We start from the raw sequence: 27,443 nt of genomic DNA, 5'->3' as shown, positions 1-27,443 counted from the left end.
TGAAATGTTGCCTTCCTTTGCCAGATGTTTGTCACCTGCAGCAACTCAATTGCTCAACTATTCTTTTCAACTGTGAATGATATACAGTACATGTATGCGTTTGCCCTCACCAGCATAGGGCAGACTCATTCTTTCCCTCCATCAGGTCCAACCCGTGAGTTTAAAGTTGAGCCAACATGTCAGTGGTTCTTTAAAGTTTATTTTTGTACAGAAGAACAATTTCACACAAAATGTGGATTGGTAGAAAAAAAAACAAAAAATCACTGTGAGGCGGTCGAGGATCAGGGCTGATTTGAAGGCACTCAATATTCATGACAGGAAGCTCATCTAAACACCAAACATGTCAGTGGTCACAAAAACCAAGCTCAATCAACACAATTCAGCAAAGTTGCAGAACGACAGCAGAAAACAAGGGGCAAAGTCCACTCAGGTGCGTTCCAAAAGTGTACGTGAGCGGCTCGTCGTGTGTCAAATGACCTTTACACAAGACAACATGGCAGACACAAAGGTACCTTCATCAAGTTTGAAGACACATGAAGACGAGTGTGATGCAGCTGCCGTGTTTGGAACACACCCTGTTGGGAGGTTGTGGTAACACTTCCGGTGAGTGACAGTAAAGCAAAGAGGCCCTTTCATGGGTACACATGCCGTCATGACACCTCTCACACACGTGCGCATCATTGCTGAAGCCAGGCGTGCTGTAGACACTCGGCGGCGGTCGCCCTGCGTTCGGGCTCCAGCTCCAACATGCTGGACAGGAAGTCACTGAACTGAGCGGCCTGGTCCAGTGGCCACTCGTACTTCTCCAGGAGGACCTCGAACAGAGCCCACGGCTTCAGGCTGGAGATGTGGCGTAGGTCACCTGATCCCCACATACAGGTCATATGTGAGACATTGTACACAGACGCTAAGGACGCATGGGTGGGCTCACCTCGTCTGTTGAAATATTCTCTGGAGTATCTGCCAGACAAGGCGAAGGGCAAAGGGATGGAGCCCAGCAGTTCGATGATGTGAGCAATGTGATCTTAACACAGACTACAAATGTTATTCTCTGCACCAAGTGTATGAGTATGAGAGGCTGTCAGGGACATAATTCAGGATTACCTCTCAAAAGCAACTTGAAATGCTCTCATACAAACAACTGAAACACTCATACACAATACACAGTGGCGGTTTTTGATGTGGCCGACATGGATAGTCACCCAGGGTGGCACAGCACCGTCCTGGCCGACCTCCTGGCTAGCCTTGTACCCGCCTCCAGGTCCCCTTCAACCCACCCTGTTGGGGACAGTTGTGTTTCGCTTTTTGGGAGCTGTCCCTTGTCCCTGTGTCAATTTCAGTATTTTATAGGAGCGCATTTTAATGTATGTGAGACCGTTTGACTTGTGTAACAGTGGATGTCTTTTGTAATAGCGTTTTACCCTTGTGAGGATTTCAGTTAAACTGGACAGCCTTCCAGTATTCAAATTGAAACACGTGGTTCATTCAGACGCCTCTTCATCTGCAGTACTTCACCTCACTATCTGCCCAACAGCTTATATAAAGCAGCAGTGTTCCTTCACAATATACTGTATTTGCATCAGCAGAGACCATCAGAACCTAATCAAATGCGACAACAATCGGACTGCAGTCGATCAGATGAGAGTATCGAGCATGTCCGCCCCTGGGATTCAAAACAGCCTGCTACTGTTCAATAATTGTTGCATTTGATGTGTGGATGAGACGTGTGAGATTTAATCCTGAATTATACCCCTGATGCAGGTGCAGCCTTTACCTTCATCTCTAGTGTAATCTTCGCCTGAATGAGGTTCAAATAAATAATCACCAGTGGCCAACTCGAATGCCTGAAATATTCAACACAAACACAAACAAACACGCAGCCAAATGGTTAAACACAACTTGACTGCGTGTGTGTCTGTGTGTCTGTAAGTGCACCATGCAGGCAGTGCTCCAGATGTCAGCAGGAGGTCCATACTCAGCTCCAATCAAAACCTCCAGGGCCCGGTACTGTCTTGTTTGAATGTCCTCAGTGAAATGCTTGTGCTGGGGGGCAGAAACAAGACAGGGAAGAGGAGTGTGATTGGTCATATGATCAAGAAAGAGGAAGTGATGCAGCAAGCTTTTGATCACATGAAGAGTCTCACCACCCAGCAAGCATTTCCAAGATCAGCAATCTTCACTTGCAACTTGTCGGCGTTGTGAGGGTCAAGAGGACTGACGACGAAGTCTGATGCGCAAAACACTGTGAATGCACACACACACAGTGATGTACACTTTGACAAATATAGTCCATTTGCTTTTTTTCAGATCTGAGCTGAACTGATACTGTAATGTGTGCTGTTTAATTAACCTTTCGCTAAGCCACCACCCCAAACGCAAACTGGCCAATCAGAGTAGGAGAGAAGAGCGAGCAGACACTTTCCAAGAGGCGCCCTGTTAAATTCAATCAATCTTACCCTGAGTAAGCCACAAAAATGCAGGCTCAAGATAAAACAATCCAGTTGTGCGCATAGTAATTTGAATCTCTCAAAATTCAGCAGTCACATCTCCGTCTGCTCCAAAGTAGACAATGTACTTCTATTACAATAGCTGTAAAATATTCATTTATTCTCTCAAAAATGCTAACATTAAGCTGAGGCCTTAGCCTGTTAAGCTAACGAGGTCAGCTACATGTTCCTGGTTGCAACGTTTGCATAGGCCTATTGCTCTTTGCTTTTGATGGATTGCAAAGTAATCCCACGCTTAACTCATTCAATGCCAAGAACGACATCTGTCGTTTTTTTAATTTATTTTTCTTTAATTTTGTACTGCATTGGACACAGGACCTCATACAATTCCCCAGAAAGTCTTGTGCTTGGGAAGCATTGTAATGAGGTGGTATAACCAGCAGATGGCAGCAATTTAACATTTTAGCTTCAATAGCAACTACGTTTTCTCTGTTCCACCCATTCACACAAACAGGATATAGCTGCCATGTTGCTGCGCAGACGCAATGAGTTGAAGCAATGATTTTACACTCAAACAAATTATGTATAGATTTCTCAACATATGTGTTGTGCTAGTAGCGGAAGTATGTGTGTGCTATAAATGTGATAAGCACAACAGAGATCTAAGCCGTCTAAGAAGACCACAATCGCAATATTTGGTGTTTGAACAGTACGTGGCAATGACTGGCTGTATCCGGTGAGTTGCGTCATTCACATGTCAATAAATAATAGTACTATTTTGAAATTAAAAGCCATTCCTAAATGTTGTTTTAGCTGGATCATGAAATAAAAACACTGTTCAGATGTTAGGAGTCTCACAAAAGCATGCATAAAGGTCACTGTACGCTTCATATCTTTTAATTGATGGGAGAAATTGATGAATTTAGTAAAACCTACCTATATTCAACTGCTGATTACTAAGGAACGGAAAAAGGTAGAAACAAACTTCTGCTGAAAGAAGAGTATTTTTTTCACTTGGTTTATATATATATATATATATATATATATATATATATATATATCGTAGAACACAATATTTTGTGGGTCTTGAAAAATCTGGCAATATGCTCTAACTCTAGGAGTTGGCATTGAATGTGTTAATAGCGGGACTGAGCTCTGCTGTGAATAGCGAAAAAAAAATTGCATAATTGACACCTCCCTAAAATGTTTCTCACTTGTGTCTCATTTGAGATGTGCCATGTCAACATACAGTAGGTCATGACAGCTAAACAGGGCTTTTGGCACTATCTTGTGGCATCTTAGGGCTATTAAACAGGGATTTGGTGGAATCTTGTCGCATATTAGTGTTTCAAAAAGCACAAAAACAACAAAAAGGCTACATTTTTTAGCAGATCATGGCGGATGGGTTCCAAAAAAAAAAACTTCACAAATAGATAAATTCGCAAGTAGCGAATCACGAAGAGGCAGGGGAGCGCTATGAAATTTGCTCTGTAATGCTATGTTATCTTAGCGTCTTGATTTGGTTTGCTTGTGAAGATGTAACCTTCAAAGGCATACTGCACACCCTGCCTGCTTCTGTCGAAATTTGAAAGACACTATGGGTTTTATTAGTTCAGGGAGTGCAGACGGAGGAAGAGTCATGTTGAACGCTTAAAGGGATGGGCGGGGGTCTTGGCGAAAGGTCAATTTCTGTGGGAGTGGGAGTGTGTCCTTACAGTCTTGTCCACTGGAGTATCCTGAATGTGTGGAAAGAGTCGATTCCGATGTGCCTGAGATCGCGCAGCTGGAGAACCCCGAGATGCCGGAGGCGGGGCTGGAAAACCGCCCTGGGTCGTCGCCATTACAACTGTCCTCCAACCAGGAACAAGATGACATTGGGCTCACTTTGTCATTGATTGCATTGCAGGAAGTGTTGCCATTGACAATTGGAAGGCCTGTGGATGCAAAAACCTTTTTCTTTTAAAACCACAAGCCTGTGTGTGTAATTGTGTAAGTCTATGTGTACAACTGTGTAATACTATGGTGTATACTAGTGATGTACCAAAATTTTGTCTCCCGAAATATTCCGGCGAACAATGGCCCAAAAGTACATTTTCGGTTTCGGACCGAAAGACTTTTGTCACTGAAATAAAATGGCCGAAAGAGGATGTTGTTATAACACAATCAAAAACCGCAGCCAGTGCGCAGTCGCGTACACTAAAAAACTGGAACCACGTTATAGCGGAGAGGATCATAAAAAGGGAGTGTCTCCAGCGATTTCAATTTTAGAGTGGCAAAGTACAGAGGGGTGTGCTCATGTTGGAGAACACAGTAATAGAGTAATTATGTTTTGCTATTTTGGCTTTCGCCCATGGGTTCCTCATTTTCCGTTTTGGTCAAGAATTTTCATTTTGGTGCATCCCTAGTATTTACTTACAGTTAGTGAGTGTGGCGTCTTCCTCATCCATCTTCTGACCAAAAACACAAAACATATTCAATGTTATTGATTGATAATTGATTGTAATTAGCTGATTTTATAATGTAGTAGTATTCGTTACAGGTACACTATAAGCTCTTGTAATAGTACAGTGGAACCTCGATTTACCGGATCTCGATTTAACGGATATAGGAAGTATCGGACCGTCTGCACAGATCATGTCCAAAAATAGTTTCTAGTTGTCATTTAAACTGGTGTTAACAAAGTCTGTTAGTTCCAGAATTGGCTCCTGTTGCTTACTGGCGCTGTGGCGCAATATAGGCAAAGACTGGGACACACGTATTTCCGGGTCACAGATATAAAATGACTACATCCAACCAGCACCAGACGTGCTTCCGGTGCCTGCGTAGCGGCAATGCTGAATTAGTGCTGGGCGATATATCGAAAAGCTCGATTGGATCAATATTTCATTAATCCTCGATCAGGGAATCATCAATTTTATTTTCTATACTTTTCACTTCTCCACAAGACTTGCACCAACTGAAGATGCTAGTGACTAGCGAGCCATATACAGTTCCAAAAAAAGGGCACGTCTAACATTTGGAAACAACCGTAGTCTGCAAAACTTGTATAAAAGATGTTACGACGTAGACAGGCATATCCATGTTAAATCACCTGAAGATGAAGCACATTATCGAATGCAACGGCTGTATCACGTTAAAGAGATCCGCGACGGTGTGCCGCTCCTGTAATGAAAAGAAAACAACGCCGCGCGGCGATCGTGGTGCCAGTTGAGGCGCTTGTGTTTTTGTGTTCGGTCCGTGAACGGGGCGGGAAGATAAGATAGTAGTTTGCCTTTCATGGACGAAATAGAAAGTGTTCACGGGGTTTGTTCATGTTAGCATTAGCAGGTACAAGCTAGCTCCATTGCATGAGCGATTGCTGATCACGCAAATATTTTGACAGTGGGTCAGCCGTCGCTGTCTGACCTAAATTTTCCAAACAGTTGGGTTTGCACAGTGTGGCATGCTCAAGAATCAGTCTTGTATTTCTTTTTTTATTCGCTTCATTTGCAGATCACATTGTATTCGTTCCACATGACATGTTTCTGTTTCGTGTCTTCTTTCTGATTTCTGGCAGTCTGGGCATGTTTAAGTCCATTGCTGCCACCTAATGGTTAAGTGATGAACACCTACAACAGAGCCAAACCCTAAGAAATTCATTCAAATAACAAATGGAAGCCATAATACATTAACGATTACAACTGTATGGTAATAATTATGTTTTCGAAAATCATTCTGGAAATTAATTTCTATAGGTTGGCAGCTCCGCAGTCATAGTCATAAATGTAATTTTACTACTAATCAGCATAATAATTTGTTCCAGTGTTTCGCTTTTCAGCCTTGGGTTTCTCTTTTGTGTTTTTTTTGTTGTCGTTTCAGTCAAGAATTTTCTTTTCAGTGCATCACTAATTTTGAGATTGTTATATTTTGAAATACCTGCAGGGACATTTATTTATTTGTGATGTTTATAATTGTAAATAAACCTTCCGCTTTATAATCAAAATCAATTTGGTCCAGTCCAGTTTTATACAGTTATAAACTTCCATCCATCCATCCATTTTCTACCGCTTAGAGGCGTTCCCAGCCCAGCCGAAGGACGTAGTCTCTCCATCGTGTCCTGGGTCGTCCCCGGGGTCTCCTCACCAGGGAGGTGTCCAGGAGGCATCCGAATTAGATGGCCCAGCCACCTCATATGGCTCCTCTCGATGTGGAAGAGCAGCGGCTCAACTCTGAGATCCTCCCGGATGACTGAGCTTCTCACCCTCTCTAAGGGAGAGCCCGGACACCCTGCGGAAGAAACTCATTTCAGCCGCTTGTATCCGGGATCTTGTTCTTTCGGTCACGACCCACAGCTCGTGACCATAGGTGAGGGTAGGAACGTAGATCGACCGGTAAATCGAGAGCTTAACCTTTCGGCTTATCTCCTTTTTTACTACAACGGATCGATACAAAGTCCGCATCACTGCAGACGCTGCACCGATCCGCCGTTCCATTCTTCCTTCACTCGTGAACAAGACCCCAAGGATCTTATCCCCGACCTGTAGAGGGCACGCCACACTTTTCCGACTGAGGACCATGGTCTCAGATTTGGAGGTGCTGCTTCTCATCCCAGCCGCTTCACACTCGGCTGCGAACGGCTGAGAGTTGGAGATCACGGCTTGATGAAGCCAACAGAACCACATCATCTGCAAAAAGCACCAAACCGGACCCCCTCTACGCCTCGGCTGCACCTTGAAATTCTGTCCATAAAAGTTATGAACAGAATCGGTGACAAAGGGCAGCCTTGGCGTAGTCCAACCCTCACCGGAAACGAGTCCGACTTACTGCCGGATATGCGGACCAAACTCTGACTCCGGTCGTACAGGGACCAAACAGCCCGTATCAGAGGGTTCAGTACTCCATACTCCCAAAGCAACACCCACAGGACCCCCCGAGGGACACGGTCGAACGCCTTCTCCAACTCCACAAACACATGTAGACAGGTTGGGCGAACTCCCATGCACCCTCGAGGGGTATAACCCTGGTCCACTGTTCCACGGCCAGGACGAAAACCAGACTGCTCCTCCTGAATCAACTTCCCGACGGACCCTACTCTTCAGCACCCCTGAATAGACCTTAGCAGGGAGGCTGAGGAGTGTTATCCCCCTGTAGTTGGAACACACCCTTCGGTCGCCCTTCTTAAAAAGGGGGACCACCACCCCAGTCTGCCAATCCAGAGGCACTGTCCCCGATGTCCACACGTTGTTGCAGAGGCGTGTCAAGCAGGACAGCCCTACAAGATCAAGAGCCTTTAGGAACTCAGGGCGAATCTCATCTACCCCCGGACCTTGCCACTGAGGAGCTTTTTAATCACCACGGTGACCTCAACCCCAGCGATAGGAGAGCCCGCCTCAGAGAACCCAGACTTTGCTTCCTCATGGGAAGGCGTGCCGGTGGAATTGAGGAGGTCTTCAAAATATTCTCCCCACCGGCTCACAACGTCCCGAGTCGAGGTCAGCAGTGCCCCATCCCCACTATACACAGTGTTACTGGTGCACTGCTTCCCCCTCCTGAGATGCCGGATGGTGGACCAGAATTTCCTCAAAGCCGTCCGGAAGTCTTTCTCCATTGCCTCACCGAATTCCTCCCATACCCGAGTTTTTGCTTCAGCGACCACCAAAGCTGCATTCCGCTTAGCCAGCTGGTACCCATCAGCTGCCTCAGGAGTCCCACAGGCCAAAAAGGTAGGTAGGACTCCTTCTTCAGCTTGACGACATCCCTCACAGTTGGTGTCCACCAACGGGTTCGGGGATTGTCGCCACAACAGGCACCGACCACCTTACGGCCACAACTCCGGTCGGCCGCCTCAACAATGGAGGCGCGGAACATGGTCCACTCTGACTCAATGTCCCCCGCCTACACCGGAACATGAGCAAAGTTCTGTCGGAGGTGGGAGTTGAAACTCCTTCTGAGGAGGATTCTGCCAGACGTTCCCAGCAGACCCTCACAATACATTTGGGCCTGCCACGTCGGACTGGCATCTTCCCCCACCATCGCAGCCAACTCACCACCAGGTGGTGATCAGTTGACAGCTCCGCCCCTCTCTTCACCAGTGTCCAAGACATGCGGCCGCAAGTCCAATGACACAACCACAAAGTCGATCATCGAACTGTGACCTAGGGTGTCCTGGTGCCAAGTGCACGTGTGGACACCTTTGGTGTTCGTTATGGACCATCCGTGATGAGCACCGAAGTCCAATAACAGAACACCGTTCGGGTTCTGATCGGGGGGGCCGTTCTTCCCAGTCACGCTCTTCCAGGTCTCACTGTCATTGCCCAGGTGAGCATTGAAGACCCCCAGCAGAACGATGGAGTCCCCAGCGGGAGCGCTCTCCAGCACCCCCTCCAAGGACTCCAAAAAGGGTGGGTACTCTGAACTGCTGTTTGGTGCATAGGCACAAACAACAGTCAGAACTACTCTCACGTCCACCGGGGTGAACCCCAACGTACAGGCGCCGAGCCGGGGGGGCAATAACTATACCCACACCTGCTCGGCGCCTCTCACCGTGGGCAACTCCAGAGTGGAAGAGAGTCCAACCCCTCTCGAGAGGACTGGTACCAGAGCCAGAGCTGTCTGTGGAGGCGAGTCCACTATATCTAGTCGGAACTTCTCGACCTCACACACCTGCTCGGGCTCCTTCCCTGCCAGAGAGGTGACATTCCACGTCCCTAGAGCCAGCTTCTGTAGCCGGGGTTCAGATCGCCAAGGTCCCTGCCTTCGGCCAGTTCGCACTGCACCCAACCCTTATGGCCCCTCCCACAGGTGGTGAGCCCATGGGAAGGGGGACCCCCGTTACCCTTTCGGGCGGTGCCCGGCCGGGCCCCATGGGTGCAGGCCCAGCCACCAGGCGCTCGCCTTCGAGCCCCACCTGCAGGCCTGGCTCCAGAGGGGGGCTCCGGTGACCCGCGTCCGGGCAATGGAAACCTAAATCCATTTATAATATTCATCATAGGGTTTTTTTGCCGTCCTTTGTCTGGTCCCTCGCCTAGGTTTGCCATGGATGTCCCTACCAGGGGCGTGACGACCCAGACAACTTAGCTCTTAGGATCATTGGGACACACAAACCCCTTCACCATGATAAGGTGACGGCTTCCAGGAGGGGCTTATAAATTTTAAAACAATAAATCGTCATATTGAATATCTTTGGGGGGGGGGGGAGTCGTGATATCAAATTTAGGCCAGATCGCCCAGCACTATGTTGAATGTGGTGACATTCCATTAAAGCCAATGCTTTGACATTTGGCAGTTGAATGTGGTAACATTTCCAGGCCATGCATTGAGGTTGCGGCCATGATAGCAGCAGTTGAATCCATCTATAATCTGCTCTATATCTGCGCAGAGACAGAGCAGCATGGCGACGGGGTTAACTTCAAGAGGAATACGTCTATGCCAGGCGTCTGTAACCCGCGGCTCCAGAGCCGTATTTAGCTCTGTCATCCTTTTGTTATGGCTCTCTTTGACTTTGGAAAATGAGTACTTAATTTCATTTTCATTCATTTTTCTGAGCCGCTTCTCCTCACTAGGGTCGTGGGCGTGCTGGAGCCTATCCCAGCTGTCATCGGGCAGGAGGCGTTCATTTTTCAACTGTTATGCTGAATTTGAAGTTTGTGGTGCACTTTTAACATTAATAATTTAAAAATATATATATTTTATCTCAATTGCCCGTATGTGAGTGCGAATGGTTGTTTGTTTATATGTGCCCTGCGATTGGCTGGCGACCAGTTCAGGGTGTACCCCGCCTCTCGCCCGGAGATAGCTGGGATAGGCTCCAGCACGCCCGCGACCCTTGTTAGGATAAGCGGAACGGAAGATGAATGAATGAATGAAGTTTGTGTTAATACAAATTAAAAGGCTCCAGCCTGCCTAGTGAGGATAAGCGGTACGGAAAATGGAAAGGATATATTTTTCCTCCCTCAACCTATGTGTCACAACCGTCAATGTGCAACACCTGGCACCAACATTTACTGAGCTATTCGATGCCTGGTAGATGAACCATAGATAAAAACCAAGAAAAGACAAGTTTCTGAAAAAACAATGTTTAATGCTGCATGCTACATGAACTATATTAAAAACAAACATCAGCCATACCTCACAGATGACAGCTTACAATCATGTGTGATGTGCCGATACTGTGCGCTGATGTTCAGGGGCAAAAGTCTAATTAACCAGGTTAAAATTAATATTTTAATTGGCTATTTTTTTACAAATATATATTTTTCATTGCTAAATGAAAGAGTCCTTTTTAAATTAAGTTGACAGCTGACTGCATGTTCCACATACGATAAAATGTTGACAGAAAACAAGCAAAGGGAATTTTTGTTTGGCTGCAGGTGAATAATTTAAGATTGGTTTGGGGACGTTGTGAGCCGGTGGGGACTCAAATAGATATTGACTTTATTTCAAAATAAGCTTCAACTAAGCATATCTTTTTTAGATTGTTTTTGTTACATGCAAAAATATAAATGTAGTTTTCCCCGTAGCAGTCCATTGATTTCATAAATACAACACTATAGTTTTTATACATACAGGTAAAAAAATGATACATCCAGTGTTATTCTCACTTTTAATGACAAATGGGTTTTGTGGTTCTCAGTGTTTTTTCTTTTCCTGTGGGAGATAGTCCAAATGGCTCTGAGTATTTAAGGTTGCCGACCCCTGGTCTATAGCAACGAATTTGGAACTAGGAGGCACACTAATTCCTTGCAGCTCATGAAAGCGGCCTGCCTCGACTCGCCTATCAGTATGTCAACAATGTCACCATCAAGCATACCAGCGTGGTAAGTTTGGATAAAATGTAAAACCTTTCAAATATTGTAAAGCTTTTTAAAAAATATTTATTTAAAATAACTTTGTATTGTATTGAGCATTTTAGGCCACACAAAAAATACAAAACAATTTTGTACTATTCAGTAATATGGGTGCATGTGGCCACCAAAAAAAAGTGCTTCAATATATCGGCTGTAATGGATGACTCCCCCCTCCCCCAGTAGCCCGTTAAATCGAGGTTCCTATTGTTATGTATGAGTGCCACTGCAGTACCTGAATGTCCACCAGTCTCTCCTCTAATAGTTTCTCTTGCAGCTTTGCTTTTCTCTTCAACTTTTTCTTCTTGTTTTTGGACATTTTACCAACCTACACGCATGCACACACACAAAGTGGTAAGAGAATGAATTAGGACACAACAATATTGTAAGATCCAGTTTGATCATGACTCTGAGCAGGGGCATAGCACTGAATTCTGGGGCCCCATACGTACACACTTAACCCCCACACCCACCCACCCCCAAACACACGCGCACACGCACACACACACACACAGTAGGCTATCCTGAAGTTGTTCGACTATAGTTTGTGAATTTGTTTTTTAGTTTGGGCTCACAGTATCTAAATGCAGACCTATTAATGACCAGGGGTGCACATACTGTAACTGGTGCGCAGGTGCACATTGCACTTAAAATATTAAAAACACAAAAGTTTAGTGTGTCAGTGCGCATTTGTGTACCAAGCATTTTGCATTTTCTTGCTTTTTTGGGAGGGATGTGGGGGCTCGGCCAGTGTTGTGTTGTTCACGAATGACGTGTTCAGACACACAATCGTTTGAGCGGAAGTGAATGCAAACACTTTATGAACTGATTTGTTCTTTTCTCAGTGCAATTGACAGTTGCTAGCCGGAGGCAATGGTGGCTGAGGTCGGAAGCAGTGTGCTTTGTGGGCGTCTTGGTCTTGTTGTGCAGCAGCTACGGTCCGTCAAAATACAGTATGTCTTCATTAGGGCTGGGCAATAAAACTATATACACATTTCAAAATAACTTTTCCTCAAAAGACATTTGAGATGGGGTTGATAGACCTTTGGAGATTGCGTTCATCCAGGTTTTGACAGACAATACGAACAGCCAATAATATTGCGAATTGCTCCGCAGTGACCCAATCGTGGCGTAAAAAGAACCATGCCATGTTAGGATGACGCTCACAGCACATTAGCAGCGAGCCGCAACAGACGCTAATGTGCAGTATGTAGCCTACTACTTGCAGCCATGCACCTCACAGCAGTGGGAGAGCATGGGGGGAGAGAAAAAAAAAAAAAAAAAAAAAGGAGTGTTCCCTCTGAAGAAACGACAGGAGACACGGCCCTTCAAGGCTCAACGGATGACACCGTTGATGAGAAAGGCTGGGAAAGTTGGGCAGTGTGGCATTATTTTGGTTTCGTAAAGTCTGAGGAGATCTGATTCCCATGACAGTGAGGCAGAATAAAGTAGTAGTATTCACACATTGAATGGACTCTGAGAGCAAAGGAGAGCTACGACGAAAAGTGACAGGAAGGCGAGGAGCAGCAGAGGCTAATGTTAGCTGCGCCGCGCTCAAAAGGCTTTCTGTGCATTTGTGTGCGAGGGAGTGAGTGGTATGGAGGTGGTGATGACATGCCACAATCAGGCTGTTGCGTTTGGTCCAATCAGTCAAAACTCAAGAGACAAGAGCTGAAGCAGAGTAACTAATCACAACATAGCGAGCAGCACAGCTGGACACTTACCTGGATGTCCCTGGGAGCTGTGCTGACTGGAGAGACACACCGAGAGAAAGACAGACAGACATACAGACACAGAAAGAAAGAGAGACAGAGAGAGAAAGATAGAGAGGAGAACATGAGAACAGAAAACTGGAAGTGCGGAAAACAGCCAGTGCTCGAGATTAAAAGACAGCAGCAACAAGTCAGGCAAAGAAGCAAGTCCAGACTGAATGGGAGGAGCCTTAGATGCAAGTGAGAGGAGCATCAAAAGACTGTGAGAGGTCCTGCAGCCTTCAAGAAGAGTTTGATCAGTGGCTATCAATCACCTGATGACCCAGAAGGGGGCGGGGCGCCCGCTCTCTGCCAGATGGTGGCCTCAGCAGCCAGCCTTCTGATGTAGACCTCATCCACATCCAGCAAGATGTTCTCTGGTTTTATGTCTGTATGGATGATCTTACACTTTGTGTGCAGGTAGTCCAGACCTTGCAACACCTGCAAACAGGTCAACACAAACAGACGTATATATCACGTGACACGACATCTTGTCATGTGTGTGTGTTACCTGTCTAATGACGCTCTTGACACATAACAGAGGAAGGCCCATGTAATTTGACTTGATTATCCATTTTAACAGCTGATGACCAAGAACTTCCAGAACCATACACACATCTGACACAGGCTGAGGATAACAAAGACTTGGCAGATAGACATGGTCACACAGATTGGTAGACACGGTCAGACAGGTAGACAGGATGAAGGATACGCACTCCGTTGACTCCAGAAATCTTAAAGTCATCAATAAGTTGGACAATCGTCTCTCTGTGGGGGTCAGAGGGGTCACTGTCTCTCACCTGGACACAGAGACACCATGAGGGCCTTTTGGCTGCTGACATGACCAGACAAAATGAAGGACTAGGGTTGGACTTAATGCAAGACCAGATGGAGGACTAGGTGTGGTAGTAGATTCAAGATGTTTATTGCCATATGCATAGTAAAAACACAAATGGAGCAATGGAATTCTTACTTTGCTAGTCTCCCTCCACTTATACTAAGAATATAAAAAAAAGAACAATTTAGTACTGTGGGACAAAGTACAATACTAATTTTGGATCTGGTTGTGTTACAAGGTTTAGGATTGTGTGTGGTACTAGATGCAGTACTCAGTTTAGGACAGGGTTATAATAGTTTTGGATTATCCATTATAGTATATTATAGTGTAGTATAATATAGTATAGTCATACATCATTTAACATTGAGACGATGTGAGTCCCGGGATGCACGTCATGGAAACGAGTTCCAAACCGGGAACAATGAGTCCCTGCAACTAATCATCACATCACCTTTGCTCATGTTCTCTCTCAGTGTATTATGTGTTTAGGCCGGTCATGATAACAATTGTTTTAGGACAATATGTTTTCCAAAAAACTACCATGACAAACAACATTATCGATGTTTTTATGCCACTGATATGATATTAGAGCATAATAATTCAGGTATATACTTTTTAATAACAATTCAATTGTAATTAGAATTCTAAGAATAATGACATTGTAATGTAGAACAATAAATAAAATACTGTATCTTAGATCAAAAAATATAAATAAAACAGACTCAGGCTATGTTCACAAAAAATGCACTTCAACAAATTTGGCACAGAGATATAAACATTCATTAATGCCTTAACAGGCAATATACTGCCAATCAAGTTTCCTGTTGGTTAAGAAAAAGTGCCAAGTAATAAGTAACATTTGTGACAACAAGTAGATCAAAGAAACCGGTTTTGATTCAAGATGTATATTACTTTTTAAAAGTCTGGAGCATTTCTTTAAACTCTGCTTTGTCAACATGTTCAATAGCTATACATCTCTTTACAATAGTAACACTGTATATATAATGTGAGCATATGTGCGCTATATTCACATTTGTATTTGCATTGTAGGGCAAAGGGTTCCATAATTGCAACCTGACGGGAAACATGAGATGTCTCACCGTGTTTTTTGTTCCCAGGTGAAGAAATTGGGTGGGATGGTTGTGTTTAAAATGGATTTTGTTACTTTGAGATTTTAAGTTGTGTTGTCTTTGTTGCGACTTAATACAAATTCGACAGACCATGTCGTTTGTGTTAGCGGGGTGGCTGCGTTCATCTGGGTTGAATCCAAAACGTTCCCACATCGTCACGGATGTAACTAATTCCATTAACCAGACATGCGCAAAAAAAACATCCCCCGGGCCCCCTTAGAGATTTTTATTTTTTTATTTTAACATAAATTAACAGACATGCAAACAACCAAAGGCATGAAAAAGGTGACCCCAAAAAAATAAACATTGTAGGGGGGGTCTGGGGGGTTTCATTTTAACATAAATGAAGCAATCTGGAAGACTCTTAAGAGTACAATAAGGCAAAATCAACAAATTTTCTTCACGCAGAAAAACATTTATTTACACCGCTCAAGTTCATGTTGATGTACAAATTGAAGATTAACATTACATTTGCCTCATTTCTCTGCTTTTTTGTTTTGAATAGCATCCTCCTCCCTAAGCACTCACATTCTGGAAAAGAATTGACTAAAATCTGTTTCACATAATTTTTCACTATTACCAACTTCAAAAGCTAATCCCAAATGCATCCTCCAGGAAAATATTAGGTACAGTATTTTTCTATTTTTATTGGCCATTTCTGAATTTGAAGTTAGTTCATTCTGTGTTGTGACATAATCCGTAACATCGCTCCGTCGCTTAATACACTTAACATTAACATCCGTAAACTAGATAATTGTCGTCATGTTTCCTAATTAATACAAGATGTACAAGCGGCTCAGCTCTTGTCCCCGATGCTACGTGTGCTTTGCGGTTCCGCTGTGACCACAAACAGGGCCACGACCCGCAGCACCCAAATGCGAAAATAAAAAAGACCAGTGCAGCAAATACGACACTGATGAACAAAAATGTTGATGAAACGTAAGAGTAGCAATAGAGGATGTCCGCTCCCAAGGTGGGTAGAGTAGCCAAATATTGCACTGAAGTAAGAGTACTGCTACTTGACAATAATGTGACTCAAGTAAAAAGTAGTCCTCCAAAAAAAATACTTGAGTAAGAGTAAAAAGTACACAGTGAAATAATTAATAAAGTAGAGTAAATGGCACAAACAATTACAAAATAAAATAAAATTTGCAATTTACTGCACAGTGTTTTCTCAAGTTATAAATGAGCTGAAATATCCACATTTGGGCAGACAGTGCCAGACAAATACTACAATACACGAAAGCTGTTGTTTTTGTTCGTCTAAATGTAAACAAGAGTAGCGCGCCGTTGCCTTCATGGTAATGACGACCTTCCCAAAATGGTGGCTTATCTAGCGTTAAAACCTATGCCTGGGAAGCCCAAGAGAAGATGACGTGTGAGGTCATGTGACTTTTTTTTGTCATTCGATTGGTGAACTAGACTTAAACGTCACTCGCGCTTAAATTAGATTGGCGCAAACAGCGCCCAATGCGGAAGTTGAAGTTGTCGTCTTGCGCACGAAATAGTTGATAAATAAGCAATAACTGATAAATAAAAGTAGTGAGCGACATTTAGATCTTTGTAACAGAGTAGAAATACGGTTAGTGCTACCTGCCAGCGTTCAGGGGGTACGAAACACCCTATGACAACAAAACCCAGAGTGGTGTTCTGTTACTGGACTTCTGTGCTCGTCATGGATTGTCCATAACGAACACCATGTTCAGACAATAACGGTGTCCACGTGCACTTGGCACCAGGGCACCCTAGGCCACAGTTCGATGATCGACTTTGTGGTTGTGTCATCAGACATGCGGCCGCATGTCTTGGACACTCGAGTGAAGAGAGGGGCGGAGCCATCAACTGATCAACACCTGGTGGTGAGTTGGCTCCGCTGCTGGGGGAAGATGCCGGTCTGACCTGGCAGATCCAAACATATTGTGAGAGTCTGTTGGGAACTTCTCGCTGTGGCCCCTGTCAGAAGGAGCTTCAACTCCCACCTCCGACAGAACTTCACCCACATCCCCGGAGAGGCGGGGGGACATTGAGTCCGAGTGGACCATGTTCCATGCCTCCATTGTTGAGACGACCGACCGGAGATGTGGCCGTAAGGTTTTCGGTGCCTGTCGTGGCAGCAATCCCGGAACCCGTTAGTGGACACTAGCGGTAAGGGATGCCATCAAGCTGAAAAAAGGGTCCTATCAGGTCTTTTTCCCCTGTGGAACTCCGGCGGAAGCTGATGGGTACCGGCTAGCCAAGCGGAACGCAGCTTTGGTGGTCACTGAGGCAAAAACTCAGGCGTGGGAGGAGTTCAGTGAGGCAATGGAAATTGAGTTCTAAACAGCTTCGTGCACAGTCAACACTGTGTATAGTGGGGACAGTGAGTTGGTCGGCCGAATACTTCGAAGACCTCCTCAATTCCCATGAGGAAGACTGGAGACTTTGAGGTGGGGTCTTCTATCTCTGGGGTTGAGGTTACCGAGGTGGTTAAAAAGCTTCTCGGTGGCAGAGCCCCAGAGGTGCATGAGTTCCGCCTTGAGTTCCTCAAGGCTCTGGATGTTGTGGGCTGTCCTGATTGACACACCTCTGCAACATCGCTTGGACATCGGGGACAGTGCCTCTGGACTGGCAAACCGGGGTGGCGGGCCCCCTTTTTGAGAACTATACGGTGATTGCACTCCTCAGGATCCCTGGTAAGGTCTATTCAAGGGGTTCTGGAGAGGATGGTTCATCAGAAAGTCAAATCTCAGATTCAGGAGGAGCAGTGTGGTTTTCGTCCTGGCCGTGAAACAGTGGACCAGCTCTACACCCTCGGCAGGGTCCTCGAGGGTGCATTGGAGTTTGCCCAAACAGTCTACATGTGTTTTGTGTACTTGGAGAAGACGTTTGACCGTGTCCCTCGGGGAGTCCTGTGGGGCGTGTTATTGGAGTATGGGGTGTCGGACTGCCTGATACAGGCTATTTGTTCCCTGTACAACTGGTGTCAGAGTTTGGTCCGCATTGCCAGCAGTAAGTCGGATTTGTTTCCAGTGAAAGTTGGAATCCTCCAAGGCTGCCCATTGCCACCAATTCTGTTCATTAACTTTATGGACAGAATTTCTAGGCACAGTTTGGGTCTTCAGTGGTTTCGATTTAGGTTTAGTATCACGTCGTTGCTTTTTGCAGATGATGTGGTTCAGATGGCTTCAACAAGCCGTGATCTCCAACTCTCGCTGGAACGGTTCGCAGCTGACTGAAGCGGCTGGTATGAAAATCAGCACCTCCAATTCTGAGACAATGGTCCTCAGTCGGAAAAGGGTGGAGTGACATCTCCGGGTCAGAGAGGACATCTACGTTCCTACCCTCACCTATGGTCACGAGCTGTGGGTCATGACCGAAAGAACAAGATCCCGGATACAAGCGGCCAAAATGCGTTCCCTCTGCAGGGTGTTCGGGCTCTCCCTTAGAGATAGGGTGAGAAGCTCAGCCATCCAGGAGGGGCTCAGAGTTGAGCCTCTGCTCCTCTGCATTGAGATGGGCATCCTCCCCCCGGTGGTGAGATGTTCTGGGCACGTCCCAGTGGGAGGAGGCTCCTGGGGATGACCCAGGACACGCTACGTCTACATCTTGGCTGGCCTGGGAATGCCTTGGGAAACCCCAAAAGAGCTGGACAAAGTGGCTGGGGAGAGGGAAGTAAGGGCTTTCCTGCTTAAGCTGCTGCCCCCACAACCCATCCTTCGCTAAGCGGAGGAAAATGGATGAATGGAGATGAAAAAAATATATTAACTGAACTGAAGTGCAATATGTGCAGTGAATAATACTACTTCTAAGGTTAGATTAGATGCATCACAACGTAAAGTAAAACCATTCATGTGACACATGGCCTTTTTAAAAATAAATGAAAAAAAATCAAATTCTTATTTCCATGTTTTCCTTCCCTTGTTCCTCAATTGTAAACAAGTGGAGTTTCAGATTTTTGACTGTTATATAGACAAAACGTAAGTTTGCTTTTACCTCTCGTATGAGAGTGCATCCAGTTTGTTTTAGTTTGTTGAGTCCATGATTATTGTGACAAAGCTTTTCAAGTTTTCCTGCTGAAGTAGTGCTGTAAAAATGTCCTGTTGTTCAATCACCTGCTGTCAGTGAGAAATTCCTTTACCGCTTTACCTCACTTTTGTGGTGGGAAACATCCATCCATCCATCCATTTTCTGAGCCGCTTCTCCTCACTAGGGTCGCGGGCGTGCTGGAGCCTATCCCAGCTGTCATCGGGCAGGAGGCGGTGTACACCCTGAACTGGTTGCCAGCCAATCGCAGGGCACATACAAACAAACAACCATTCGCACTCACAGTCACACCTACGGGCAATTTAGAGTCTCCAATCAATGCATGTTTTTGGGATGTGGGAGGAAACCGGAGTGCCCGGAGAAAACCCACGCAGGCACGGGGACAACATGCAAACTCTACACAGGTGGGACCGGGGATTGAACCTGGGTCCTCAGGCTGACGCTCTAACCAGTCGTCCACCGTGCCGCCTGGTGGGAGACAGCGTACTACAATTCCCAAATAACTGTTCGACCTTCATTCCGTCATGTATTCATCCAAAATAAATACATTTAAAAATCAACGACGAAAGCTCATGTATGAAATCAATTGAAATTAAATTTAAATTACATTCTCTCCAAAATGGGCGGGGCGCCTTATAATAATCTATAAATGTTGTGTGATGAGCACGCCGCTTGACCTTTTTTTTTTTTTTTTTTTGCATCCCCTGCCGACACACTGCTTACTCAGAGGAAAAGTGGATGTGGCTGAGGACAGGGGAAGGGTGCATGAAGGAGGAGGCTAAAGCCACGCTCCCAGTAGGTATATAGTGCGGGTACGTGCATTGTGCAAAACAACATCGGTTTGGGTCAAGACCGAAAATGGCACCTTCAAAGAGACGCTTACGAAGCACAGTTTAAACTGCAAGCTGTCAGTTACGCAGAGGAACATGGGAATCGAGCAGCCACGAGAGAATTCAAGATAATCAAAACCATGGTTCGCAAGTGGTGGAAGCAGGAAAACGAGCTTCGCCAAGTCAAGAAGACGAAGCTGAGTTTCCGCGGAAACAAGGCGAGGTGGCCCGAGTTGGAAGACCAACTCGAGCAATGGATTAATGATCAAAGAACAGCCGGAGGAAGCGTCTCTACAGTCACCATTCGACTGAGGGCAATAACACTTGCAGAAGAAATGAAAATCGAACATTTTCAAGGAGGTCCGTCTTGGTGCTTTCGTTTTATGAATCGCCGCCATTTATCCATCTGGGCAAGTACTACCGTGGCGCAGCAACTTCCGGCAGATTACAAGGAAAAGCTGGCCATCTTCCGGTCCTACTGCAGTAAAAAGATTGCCGACAAACACATAAAGCCCAACCACATCAACATGGACGAGGTGCCGCTCACTTTCGACATCCCAGTGAACTACACTGTCGAGAAGAAGGGGACCAGCACGATAGCGATACCCACAACGGGGCACGAGAAGTCGGCTTTTACTGTTGTGCTTGGTTGCCATGGTAATGGACAGAAACTGCCACCTATGGTGATTTTTAAGAGGAAGATGCTGCCGAAAGAAATCTTTCCAGCCAAAGTCATCGTTAAGACCAATCAAAAGGGCTGGATGGACGAGGAGAAAATGAGAGAGTGGCTGAGTGAGGTGTACGTAAAGAGACCGGATGTTTTTTTCCACGCGTCACCGTCCCTGTTGATCTGTGACCCCATGCGCGCCCATCTGACAGCCGCTGTGAAAAAACAAGTGCAGCAAATGAACTCGGAGCTTGCTATCATTTCGGGAGGCTTGACGAAGGAACTGCAACTGCTGGACATTGGTGTAAACACGGCGTTCAAAGTAAAGTTGCGAGCAGCGTGGGAACGATGGATGACAGATGGCGAACACAGCTTTACTAAGACTGGGAGGCAACGCCGGGCGAGTTACACCACCATATGTGAATGGATTGTGGATGCTTGGGTTAACGTGTCTGCTTTGACTGTTGTCCGAGCTTTTGCGAAAGCCAACATCATTGCTGAACAGCCCCCCGGCAACGAGACTGACTCTGACAATGACAAGGGGGAAGCCGGCGTGTTTGTTGGAGAACTTGGCCAGCTGTTCATTTCAGATACAGAAGATGAGGACTCTGATGGATTTGTGGATGAGGATTGATCAAAACATAATGTGAGTACATTGTTAAATACTTCAATAAAGTACAACCAAACTCAGTTTTGCTCCCGCTGCCTTTTTAAAAACATTGTTTTAGCGTGCATGCATGCTACCGTATTTTAGCCTGCCTGCACCCAATAATACGGTGCGCCTTATGTATGTGTTAAATACAGAAATACACCCCATAACTGAGACTGCGCCTTTTAATACGGTGCGCCCTATGGTCGTGAAAATAAGGTACTTAGTTTTGCAAACATAAAATGTCGTTTTAGTTCACTTTTTTTTTTTTTTAAACATTCTTTTTTTTAATGTCATGTACAAAAATGTTTTTTCAATTTTAGTTTGTCATTTCATTTGTTTTCATTCTCTATAATAACCTTGGTTCAGGAATGGATGCAGGACAAGGTGCACAGCTAGGTGTAGGATAAAGTGCAGGACTAGGTCCAGGACAAGGTGTAGGACACTGTGAAAGACTACATGCAGGACTACATACAGGACTAGGTGCAAATCTACGTGCAGGTGTAGGGCTTTGTGCAGGACTAGGTGCAGGATGTGATGGTCCAAGGCTTGTCACTCACACATCTGAGCAGTTTGATCTCATCCAGTGCGGTCTCTGTGTAATGGGGCGCGCTCTTCACCACCTTCAATGCTACAAAGCGTTTCTTCCTGAAAACACAGGCAGACACGTGGTCAGAGGACATGGCAGCAGGCGGAGTAGAGAAACAAGACAAACTGTTCAGTCGTACTGCAGGTCCCAGCAGAGCCAGACAGTAGAGAAATGTCCCCAGCCAAGTTTGCGGACTACGTGGTACCTCCCGTTAAAGAGGTCCCCAATGGTGACTGGATAGTAACCACCTGGAACACAAAGACCAGAACAGTCACACAAATTCTGAATCTGGTTGATGGTCACAAAGGGGTAAAGCTTCCTGGATGAACAGATATGGTTGTATGTTGAAAATGCCACCTTTGCAGTAATCTGACGGGTCTTCTTGCTCTTCATCATCAGAACCTAGAAGCTGAGCAGGGGGCAGGGTTAACTCTGCAGGTGGCGGGCTCAGATTGGCCGGTGGTGGGATGGATGTGCACACTGCCGCTGATGACATCACAGAAGTTGAAGGGTTAGGTTTCGAGTTTGAAAGGGAGGTGCCAGAGGAGGAACACAGAGAGGAACCGAGGTGAGAGGACGAGACACTGTTGGTGAAGGTCACAGAGGTGAGCAGTAATGGGTCTGGGTGGGAAGTGTTTAATGGAGGAGTGGTTGAGGCTTTTGCTGGGCACAGGGTGGTGGTTTTGGCTGTTGCTAGATTAGATTTAGAATTTTCTAAATGTAAATGAGTCCATGCGCTAAAATCATATGGCATTTCCTTCCCGACACTTGATGGTGATTGGCTAGTGCTATGGGTGGGGCTCTGAAATGGGACAGGAAGTGACCGGGTGTCGGCAGTAATTTGAGATGAGACAGGAAGTACCAGCCTGTGGGCGGGGTTTTGAGAAAACATAGAAAGTGGCTGGCTGTGGGTGGGGCTTTGAGATGAGACAGGAAGTGCCTGGCTGTGGGCGGGGTTTTGAGATAGGATAGAAAGTAACTGACTGTGAGTGGGGCTCTGAGATGGGATAGGAAGTGACTGGCTGTGGGCAAGGCTCTGAGATGGGACTGGAAGTAAACGCCTGCTCTGAGGTGATTTGCTGTGGGCAGGACTGTGAGCCAGGGCAGAAAGAGGCTGGCTCTGGGAGGGGCTCTGACCTGGGTCAGGAAGTGACTGACTGTGGGAGGGGCTCTGAGATGGGACAGGAAGTGGCTGGCTGGGGGCAGAACTCTCATGTGTAACGGGAAGTGACTGGTTGTGGGCAGACCTGTGATGTGTAATAGAAAGTGGCTGGCTGAGGTGTGTCACTGTCAGGGGGATACAAGGGAGGAGCATGGCGCTCTGGGGAACATCTTTAGGACACTGGGGGGAAGCTAAAGGGGTATATGTTAAATCTCTGGTGGGGGGGTCCCGGTCAGGGGAGCATGTATCCAGAGAGTGGGGGGTCATTTCTTGGGCTTCAACTGTGGTACTTCCTTGAGTTGGGACTGTTTTGGGTGTGAAGGGGGTGACTGACAAGTCATCCTGCATCCGGGGTGACGGTCTGTCACAAAGGTCATCAGAACTAAAAGAGACAGAAGACCCTCATTAAGCACACCCCCGACTGGAAGGAGGCAACGTTTCATTCCTGATATCAGACATCTTCGCTACTTGTGATTGATCATTGACATCATAACAACTGCATCATCAACAGTTCCAGCAAGCAGTACAGTTTACAGTAGTTCACTTCAATTGTTTTCACTGTCAATAGCAGGAAAGCGGTCCACAACAACTGTCATGTATAGCTTTTTGTAGCAACATGACATTTCCCAAAAATGTTGTCTGCTACACAAGGAAACTCTTCTCCAAATGGCTGACAAGTTTCAGTTAAAATTATCCACCAATAAGCTTGTATATGCCAACATTCTGAGGGGTTCTCAAAGTTGACGCATCAAATTTACAGTGCTGTGAAAAATTATTAGCCCCCTTCTAAAACTCATTTTTTGTACCATTTTCCCACATTTAACATTTAAGATAGTCAAACAAATGAAAATAGCAGACAAAGATAAATCAAGTCAACTCGGTGAAAGCCATTGTCCTCAGGTCAGTGTACATGACTGAACAATAAGGAAGAGACTGGGCAAAAATGGCAATTACTGTAGCTCATTAGCTTGCAAGCAAGGACACGTAATAAACCGTTATCTTTCCCTGAAGCATCTCCGTTGGACGGGCCCCAACGCCAGTGCACCAGACCGCAGGCGCCTACTCTATATTTTCAAAACATATTTTTTGTTTATTATTATTACATTATTATTTTTTAGAAATAAATCACAAAAATAACATTAAACCTTTAAACAAAGTGGGGAACCCATGCAAAAAAAATAAAAAATATTTGCGAGGGGGTAAATACTTTTTCACAGCACTGTACCTCACCTTTTAAAATGGCATCACTTGCTTTAAAAACTTGACTTAAATTGCGCAAATAGAATTTTAGTCATGAGAAGAGAGGTGTGGGCAGTAGAATAGGTGATGTACTTCAGTAATCAATTGTTTTTGAGAATGTATTTGTTATGGAAGATTTTAAAGTCGGCGGCACGGTGGCCGACTGGTTAGAGCGTCAGCCTCACAGTTCTGAGGTGCGGGGTTCAATCCCCGTCCCCGCCTGTGTGGAGTTTGCATGTTCTCCCCGTGCCTGCGTGGGTTTTCTCCGGGCACTCCGGTTTCCTCCCACATCCCAAAAACATGCATTAATTGGAGACTCTAAATTGCCCGTAGGCATGACTGTGAGTGCGAATGGTTGTTAGTTTCTATGTGCCCTGCGATTGGCTGGCAACCAGTTCAGGGTGTACCCCGCCTCCTGCCCGATGACAGCTGGGATAGGCTCCAGCTCGCCCGCGACCCTAGTGAGGAGAAGCGGCTCAGAAAATGGATGGATGGATGGATTTTAAAGTCCTCATTCCATGTTGATTAGAAACTCCATAAAGACAGCAGCCACCTGTCCCACTGCTACTTTTTGGCACCCTTCTGCTGAGTGCAATGGAACTTAGGGATGATTGCTGGAAAAAAGAATAGTCACTGGTCTTCTTAATTAAAAACAAGTATCTCTTCCATGGTTGTTTCCCCTGTGAGAGAAAGTCAACGCTAACGACTGAAATGCTCACATACTACAGACGGACTAAAGCGGGGTACACATAAATAAGACAACCGCACCATATTTTAGCATTTTTCCTCCCTTTCGATCCAAGTTGACAAAGGCCCAATTTTTGGCTGGCTGTAAAAATTATACTGAGCGATTACCCTTTGGTGTGGGCTGTGTTAATAATGATTTTCTTTCCTCCCCTATCTGCTTGGTCAGGCTGACAATCATAAATGTTATACTAATTCAACATTTAAGATGGCCAAAACACTGACTGACTGACTACCACTGTACCGCCAACCATTCACTACATCAGTGTGGATGCTCTGTGGCACCAGGCTGCCTCTCACAGGTCAGTCTTGGTACTACGGCAGACATCATTATGTGTGTGGTGTCGTTTAGTCTGGTTATATCCCCAGTACACCACAGACTATAAGTGCTGTAAGCACACACGGCCAATTTTTCCTCACCAGGTGTGGGGTCTGCGGTCAAAAACAAATCGCTAAAGATTTTTATTTTTTTTTATTTAATAAAAACGTGTTTGGACCACTTGACAGATTACTTATATTTATGACATATTTACACCATATATAATAGCTACCTCTAATGTACCATATTAAGATCATATTTACTTTTCTTTGCACCTCTAATGTAGCACAATTAGACCATATGTAATTTTCTATTTTTTTTATTGTAGTTTAGACAAGATTTTTTTATCTGGTCCTATGGAGGGTATCAATGATGGTCTTTTGGCCAGTTTTCAAGTCTGCAGTCTTCCCCATATGGAACCCAACTGAGACAATTGAACCAAACTGAAGCAATTTAATGACACCTGGGGAAACCTGTGCAGGTGCTTTGAGTTTAGTAGATGATTAGTGTGTGACTCAGTTTAAAACATTTATGGCCAGCAAAATTTGGGATGATTTCGTCACAGTATTCTATTTTTTTTATTTTTTTATTCCTGATTTGGTGGGTTTTATGAGCTGGAAGCCCAAATTATGTAAAAATAAACAAATAAATATTTGAAATTATTTAAATTGTTGGCCCTGAATCGATAATCTATGAAAGTTTAACTTTAGGAATGAAATTATGGAAATAAACTTTTCCATGATATTCAATTTTTTTGGAAAGGGTCTATATATATACTGCACTCACATTGGCAGATATTCAATACACATTAGATTTTTATCTGAAGATATCCGATTGCATGCATTTTTTTTTCTCATTGCGCCAACATGATGGATATCACAATTGTGACATTTGTGACTCAGCAAAATAGAAACTGGAAAGCATGCAGTGTAACTACAACAAGTGACAAAAAATATCACCACAACTCCAGAAAAAAGCTCAGCTGGTTGTTAGTGCCTGATCATTGTGTGACACCGACATGGACAGTGTTGCTGTGACTCAGTGACATTGTTGAAGTCTGCTTGAGATGCATGGGAAAAGACTGAAGAGTGTGTGTTGTGGGATCTTAATTCAGCATGTGCTTCTATTAATGGCCTTGACTGGCTGTGGCCTGACAACTAACCCTCTCTGAGTCAGCTGGACACCAGCTAGCTTAGCACAAAGACTTGGAGGGAGGGGGTCTGGACAGCCTTGCTGAGCTTGGTACAGTTAACGTGTGTGCAGTGACATGCCGTGTAGGTCACATGTGCAATGCTGTGCGCGAACACGCAATCGTTCATAAATTTTGAGTCCATGTACGTCCGTCTCACCGGGTCTCCTCAGTGCGGACTCTGCGGTGCTTTTTGCCACGGCGCCTGTGCTTCTTGGTGCCGGAGGCAGAGCTTGCACTTGCCATCCCGGCAGAGGCTGCTGAAAGAAGACACAAACGTGGTCAGCAAGAAGCCATGGAAACAAGAAGGCTTCAACGAAACAGAAAGGCATTGACTTGCTTTTGACATGTGTAAAGCTAATATGTAAAAGATATATGTACCTGCCTCGAACTACATGTCGCAAGTTGCTGTGTGAGGAAAAACACGCGCACACCTCAATGGGACACTAACGAAAGCTCACGTCAATCAAATGACCATATTTGATTTTACACAGGATATCAAGCGGAAGTGACGCCACTCGCGAGTGTATCGTCTTGTTCCAGCGGGACGTACATATTTTTGTGGTGGTGCAGCTGGCTAGCACTTAGCATGTTGACCTGCGCTCGGCCACATTAGACGAACGAGTGAAAGCACTGACGGCGACACCGAAACACGGAGCCGAATCCATAATACTTTACCTATTAGCATTGTCAAACCCTAAGCGGATCAGCGGGGACTGTCAAGGCTGACTACTAGCTAGCTTCTGTTCGCTCAACAGACTTGTGGAAACAGCCCGGCTTGTCAGGTTGTTCCCAACGGTATCAGGCTCAGAACCGGGTCACGGTCTCTGCTGGCCCGTGAGGTGTGTTGTTTCGCGTGCGTTGTGCTGTCAGCCTCGCCGGAGTGAAAATAGGCGTATTTTTTCCCCCACTGTCCGGTCAGTACCGGCTCAGTGGCGTGTCTGTGGTAGAAGCTCTCAGGTTATTCTTGGTGTGTTGCGCTTGATGTGAGCTTGCACAGCCCGAAACAGCTGCTGACAGCCTATCTGTCACCCGACACCCGGC

The 27,443-nt window shown here is 45.5% G+C and overlaps 1 protein-coding gene across 6 annotated transcripts; it reads right to left on the bottom strand.

Moving 5' to 3' along the window:
• Positions 1-179: 179 nt before the first annotated feature.
• srpk3 (SRSF protein kinase 3) lies at positions 180-27,443 on the bottom strand. 6 transcript variants are annotated; one of them, XM_061748028.1, is made up of 17 exons: positions 27,078-27,443; positions 26,560-26,659; positions 22,104-23,290; positions 21,886-21,994; positions 21,718-21,805; positions 13,733-13,820; positions 13,532-13,638; positions 13,296-13,461; positions 12,994-13,019; positions 11,505-11,597; positions 4,864-4,897; positions 4,163-4,381; positions 2,145-2,242; positions 1,936-2,043; positions 1,775-1,844; positions 932-1,024; positions 180-862 (listed from the first exon to the last, which is right to left on the bottom strand). In XM_061748028.1, the coding sequence occupies exons 1-17, from the start codon at positions 27,085-27,087 to the stop codon at positions 678-680; spliced, it is 2,781 nt and encodes a 926-aa protein (XP_061604012.1). In that variant the 5' UTR covers positions 27,088-27,443; the 3' UTR covers positions 180-677. The 6 variants fall into 6 exon arrangements, with proteins under 6 accessions (XP_061604012.1, XP_061603963.1, XP_061603983.1 ...); XM_061747979.1 differs by having other exon boundaries at positions 180-1,024; XM_061747999.1 differs by having other exon boundaries at positions 180-1,024; positions 4,864-4,894.

The sequence above is a fragment of the Phyllopteryx taeniolatus genome, chromosome 1, assembly GCF_024500385.1.
Source record: "Phyllopteryx taeniolatus isolate TA_2022b chromosome 1, UOR_Ptae_1.2, whole genome shotgun sequence".
Classification (NCBI taxonomy): Eukaryota; Metazoa; Chordata; class Actinopteri; order Syngnathiformes; family Syngnathidae; genus Phyllopteryx; species Phyllopteryx taeniolatus.
Note: the sequence above shows the minus strand (reverse complement) of the source record. Positions and strands in the feature narration are given on the sequence as shown.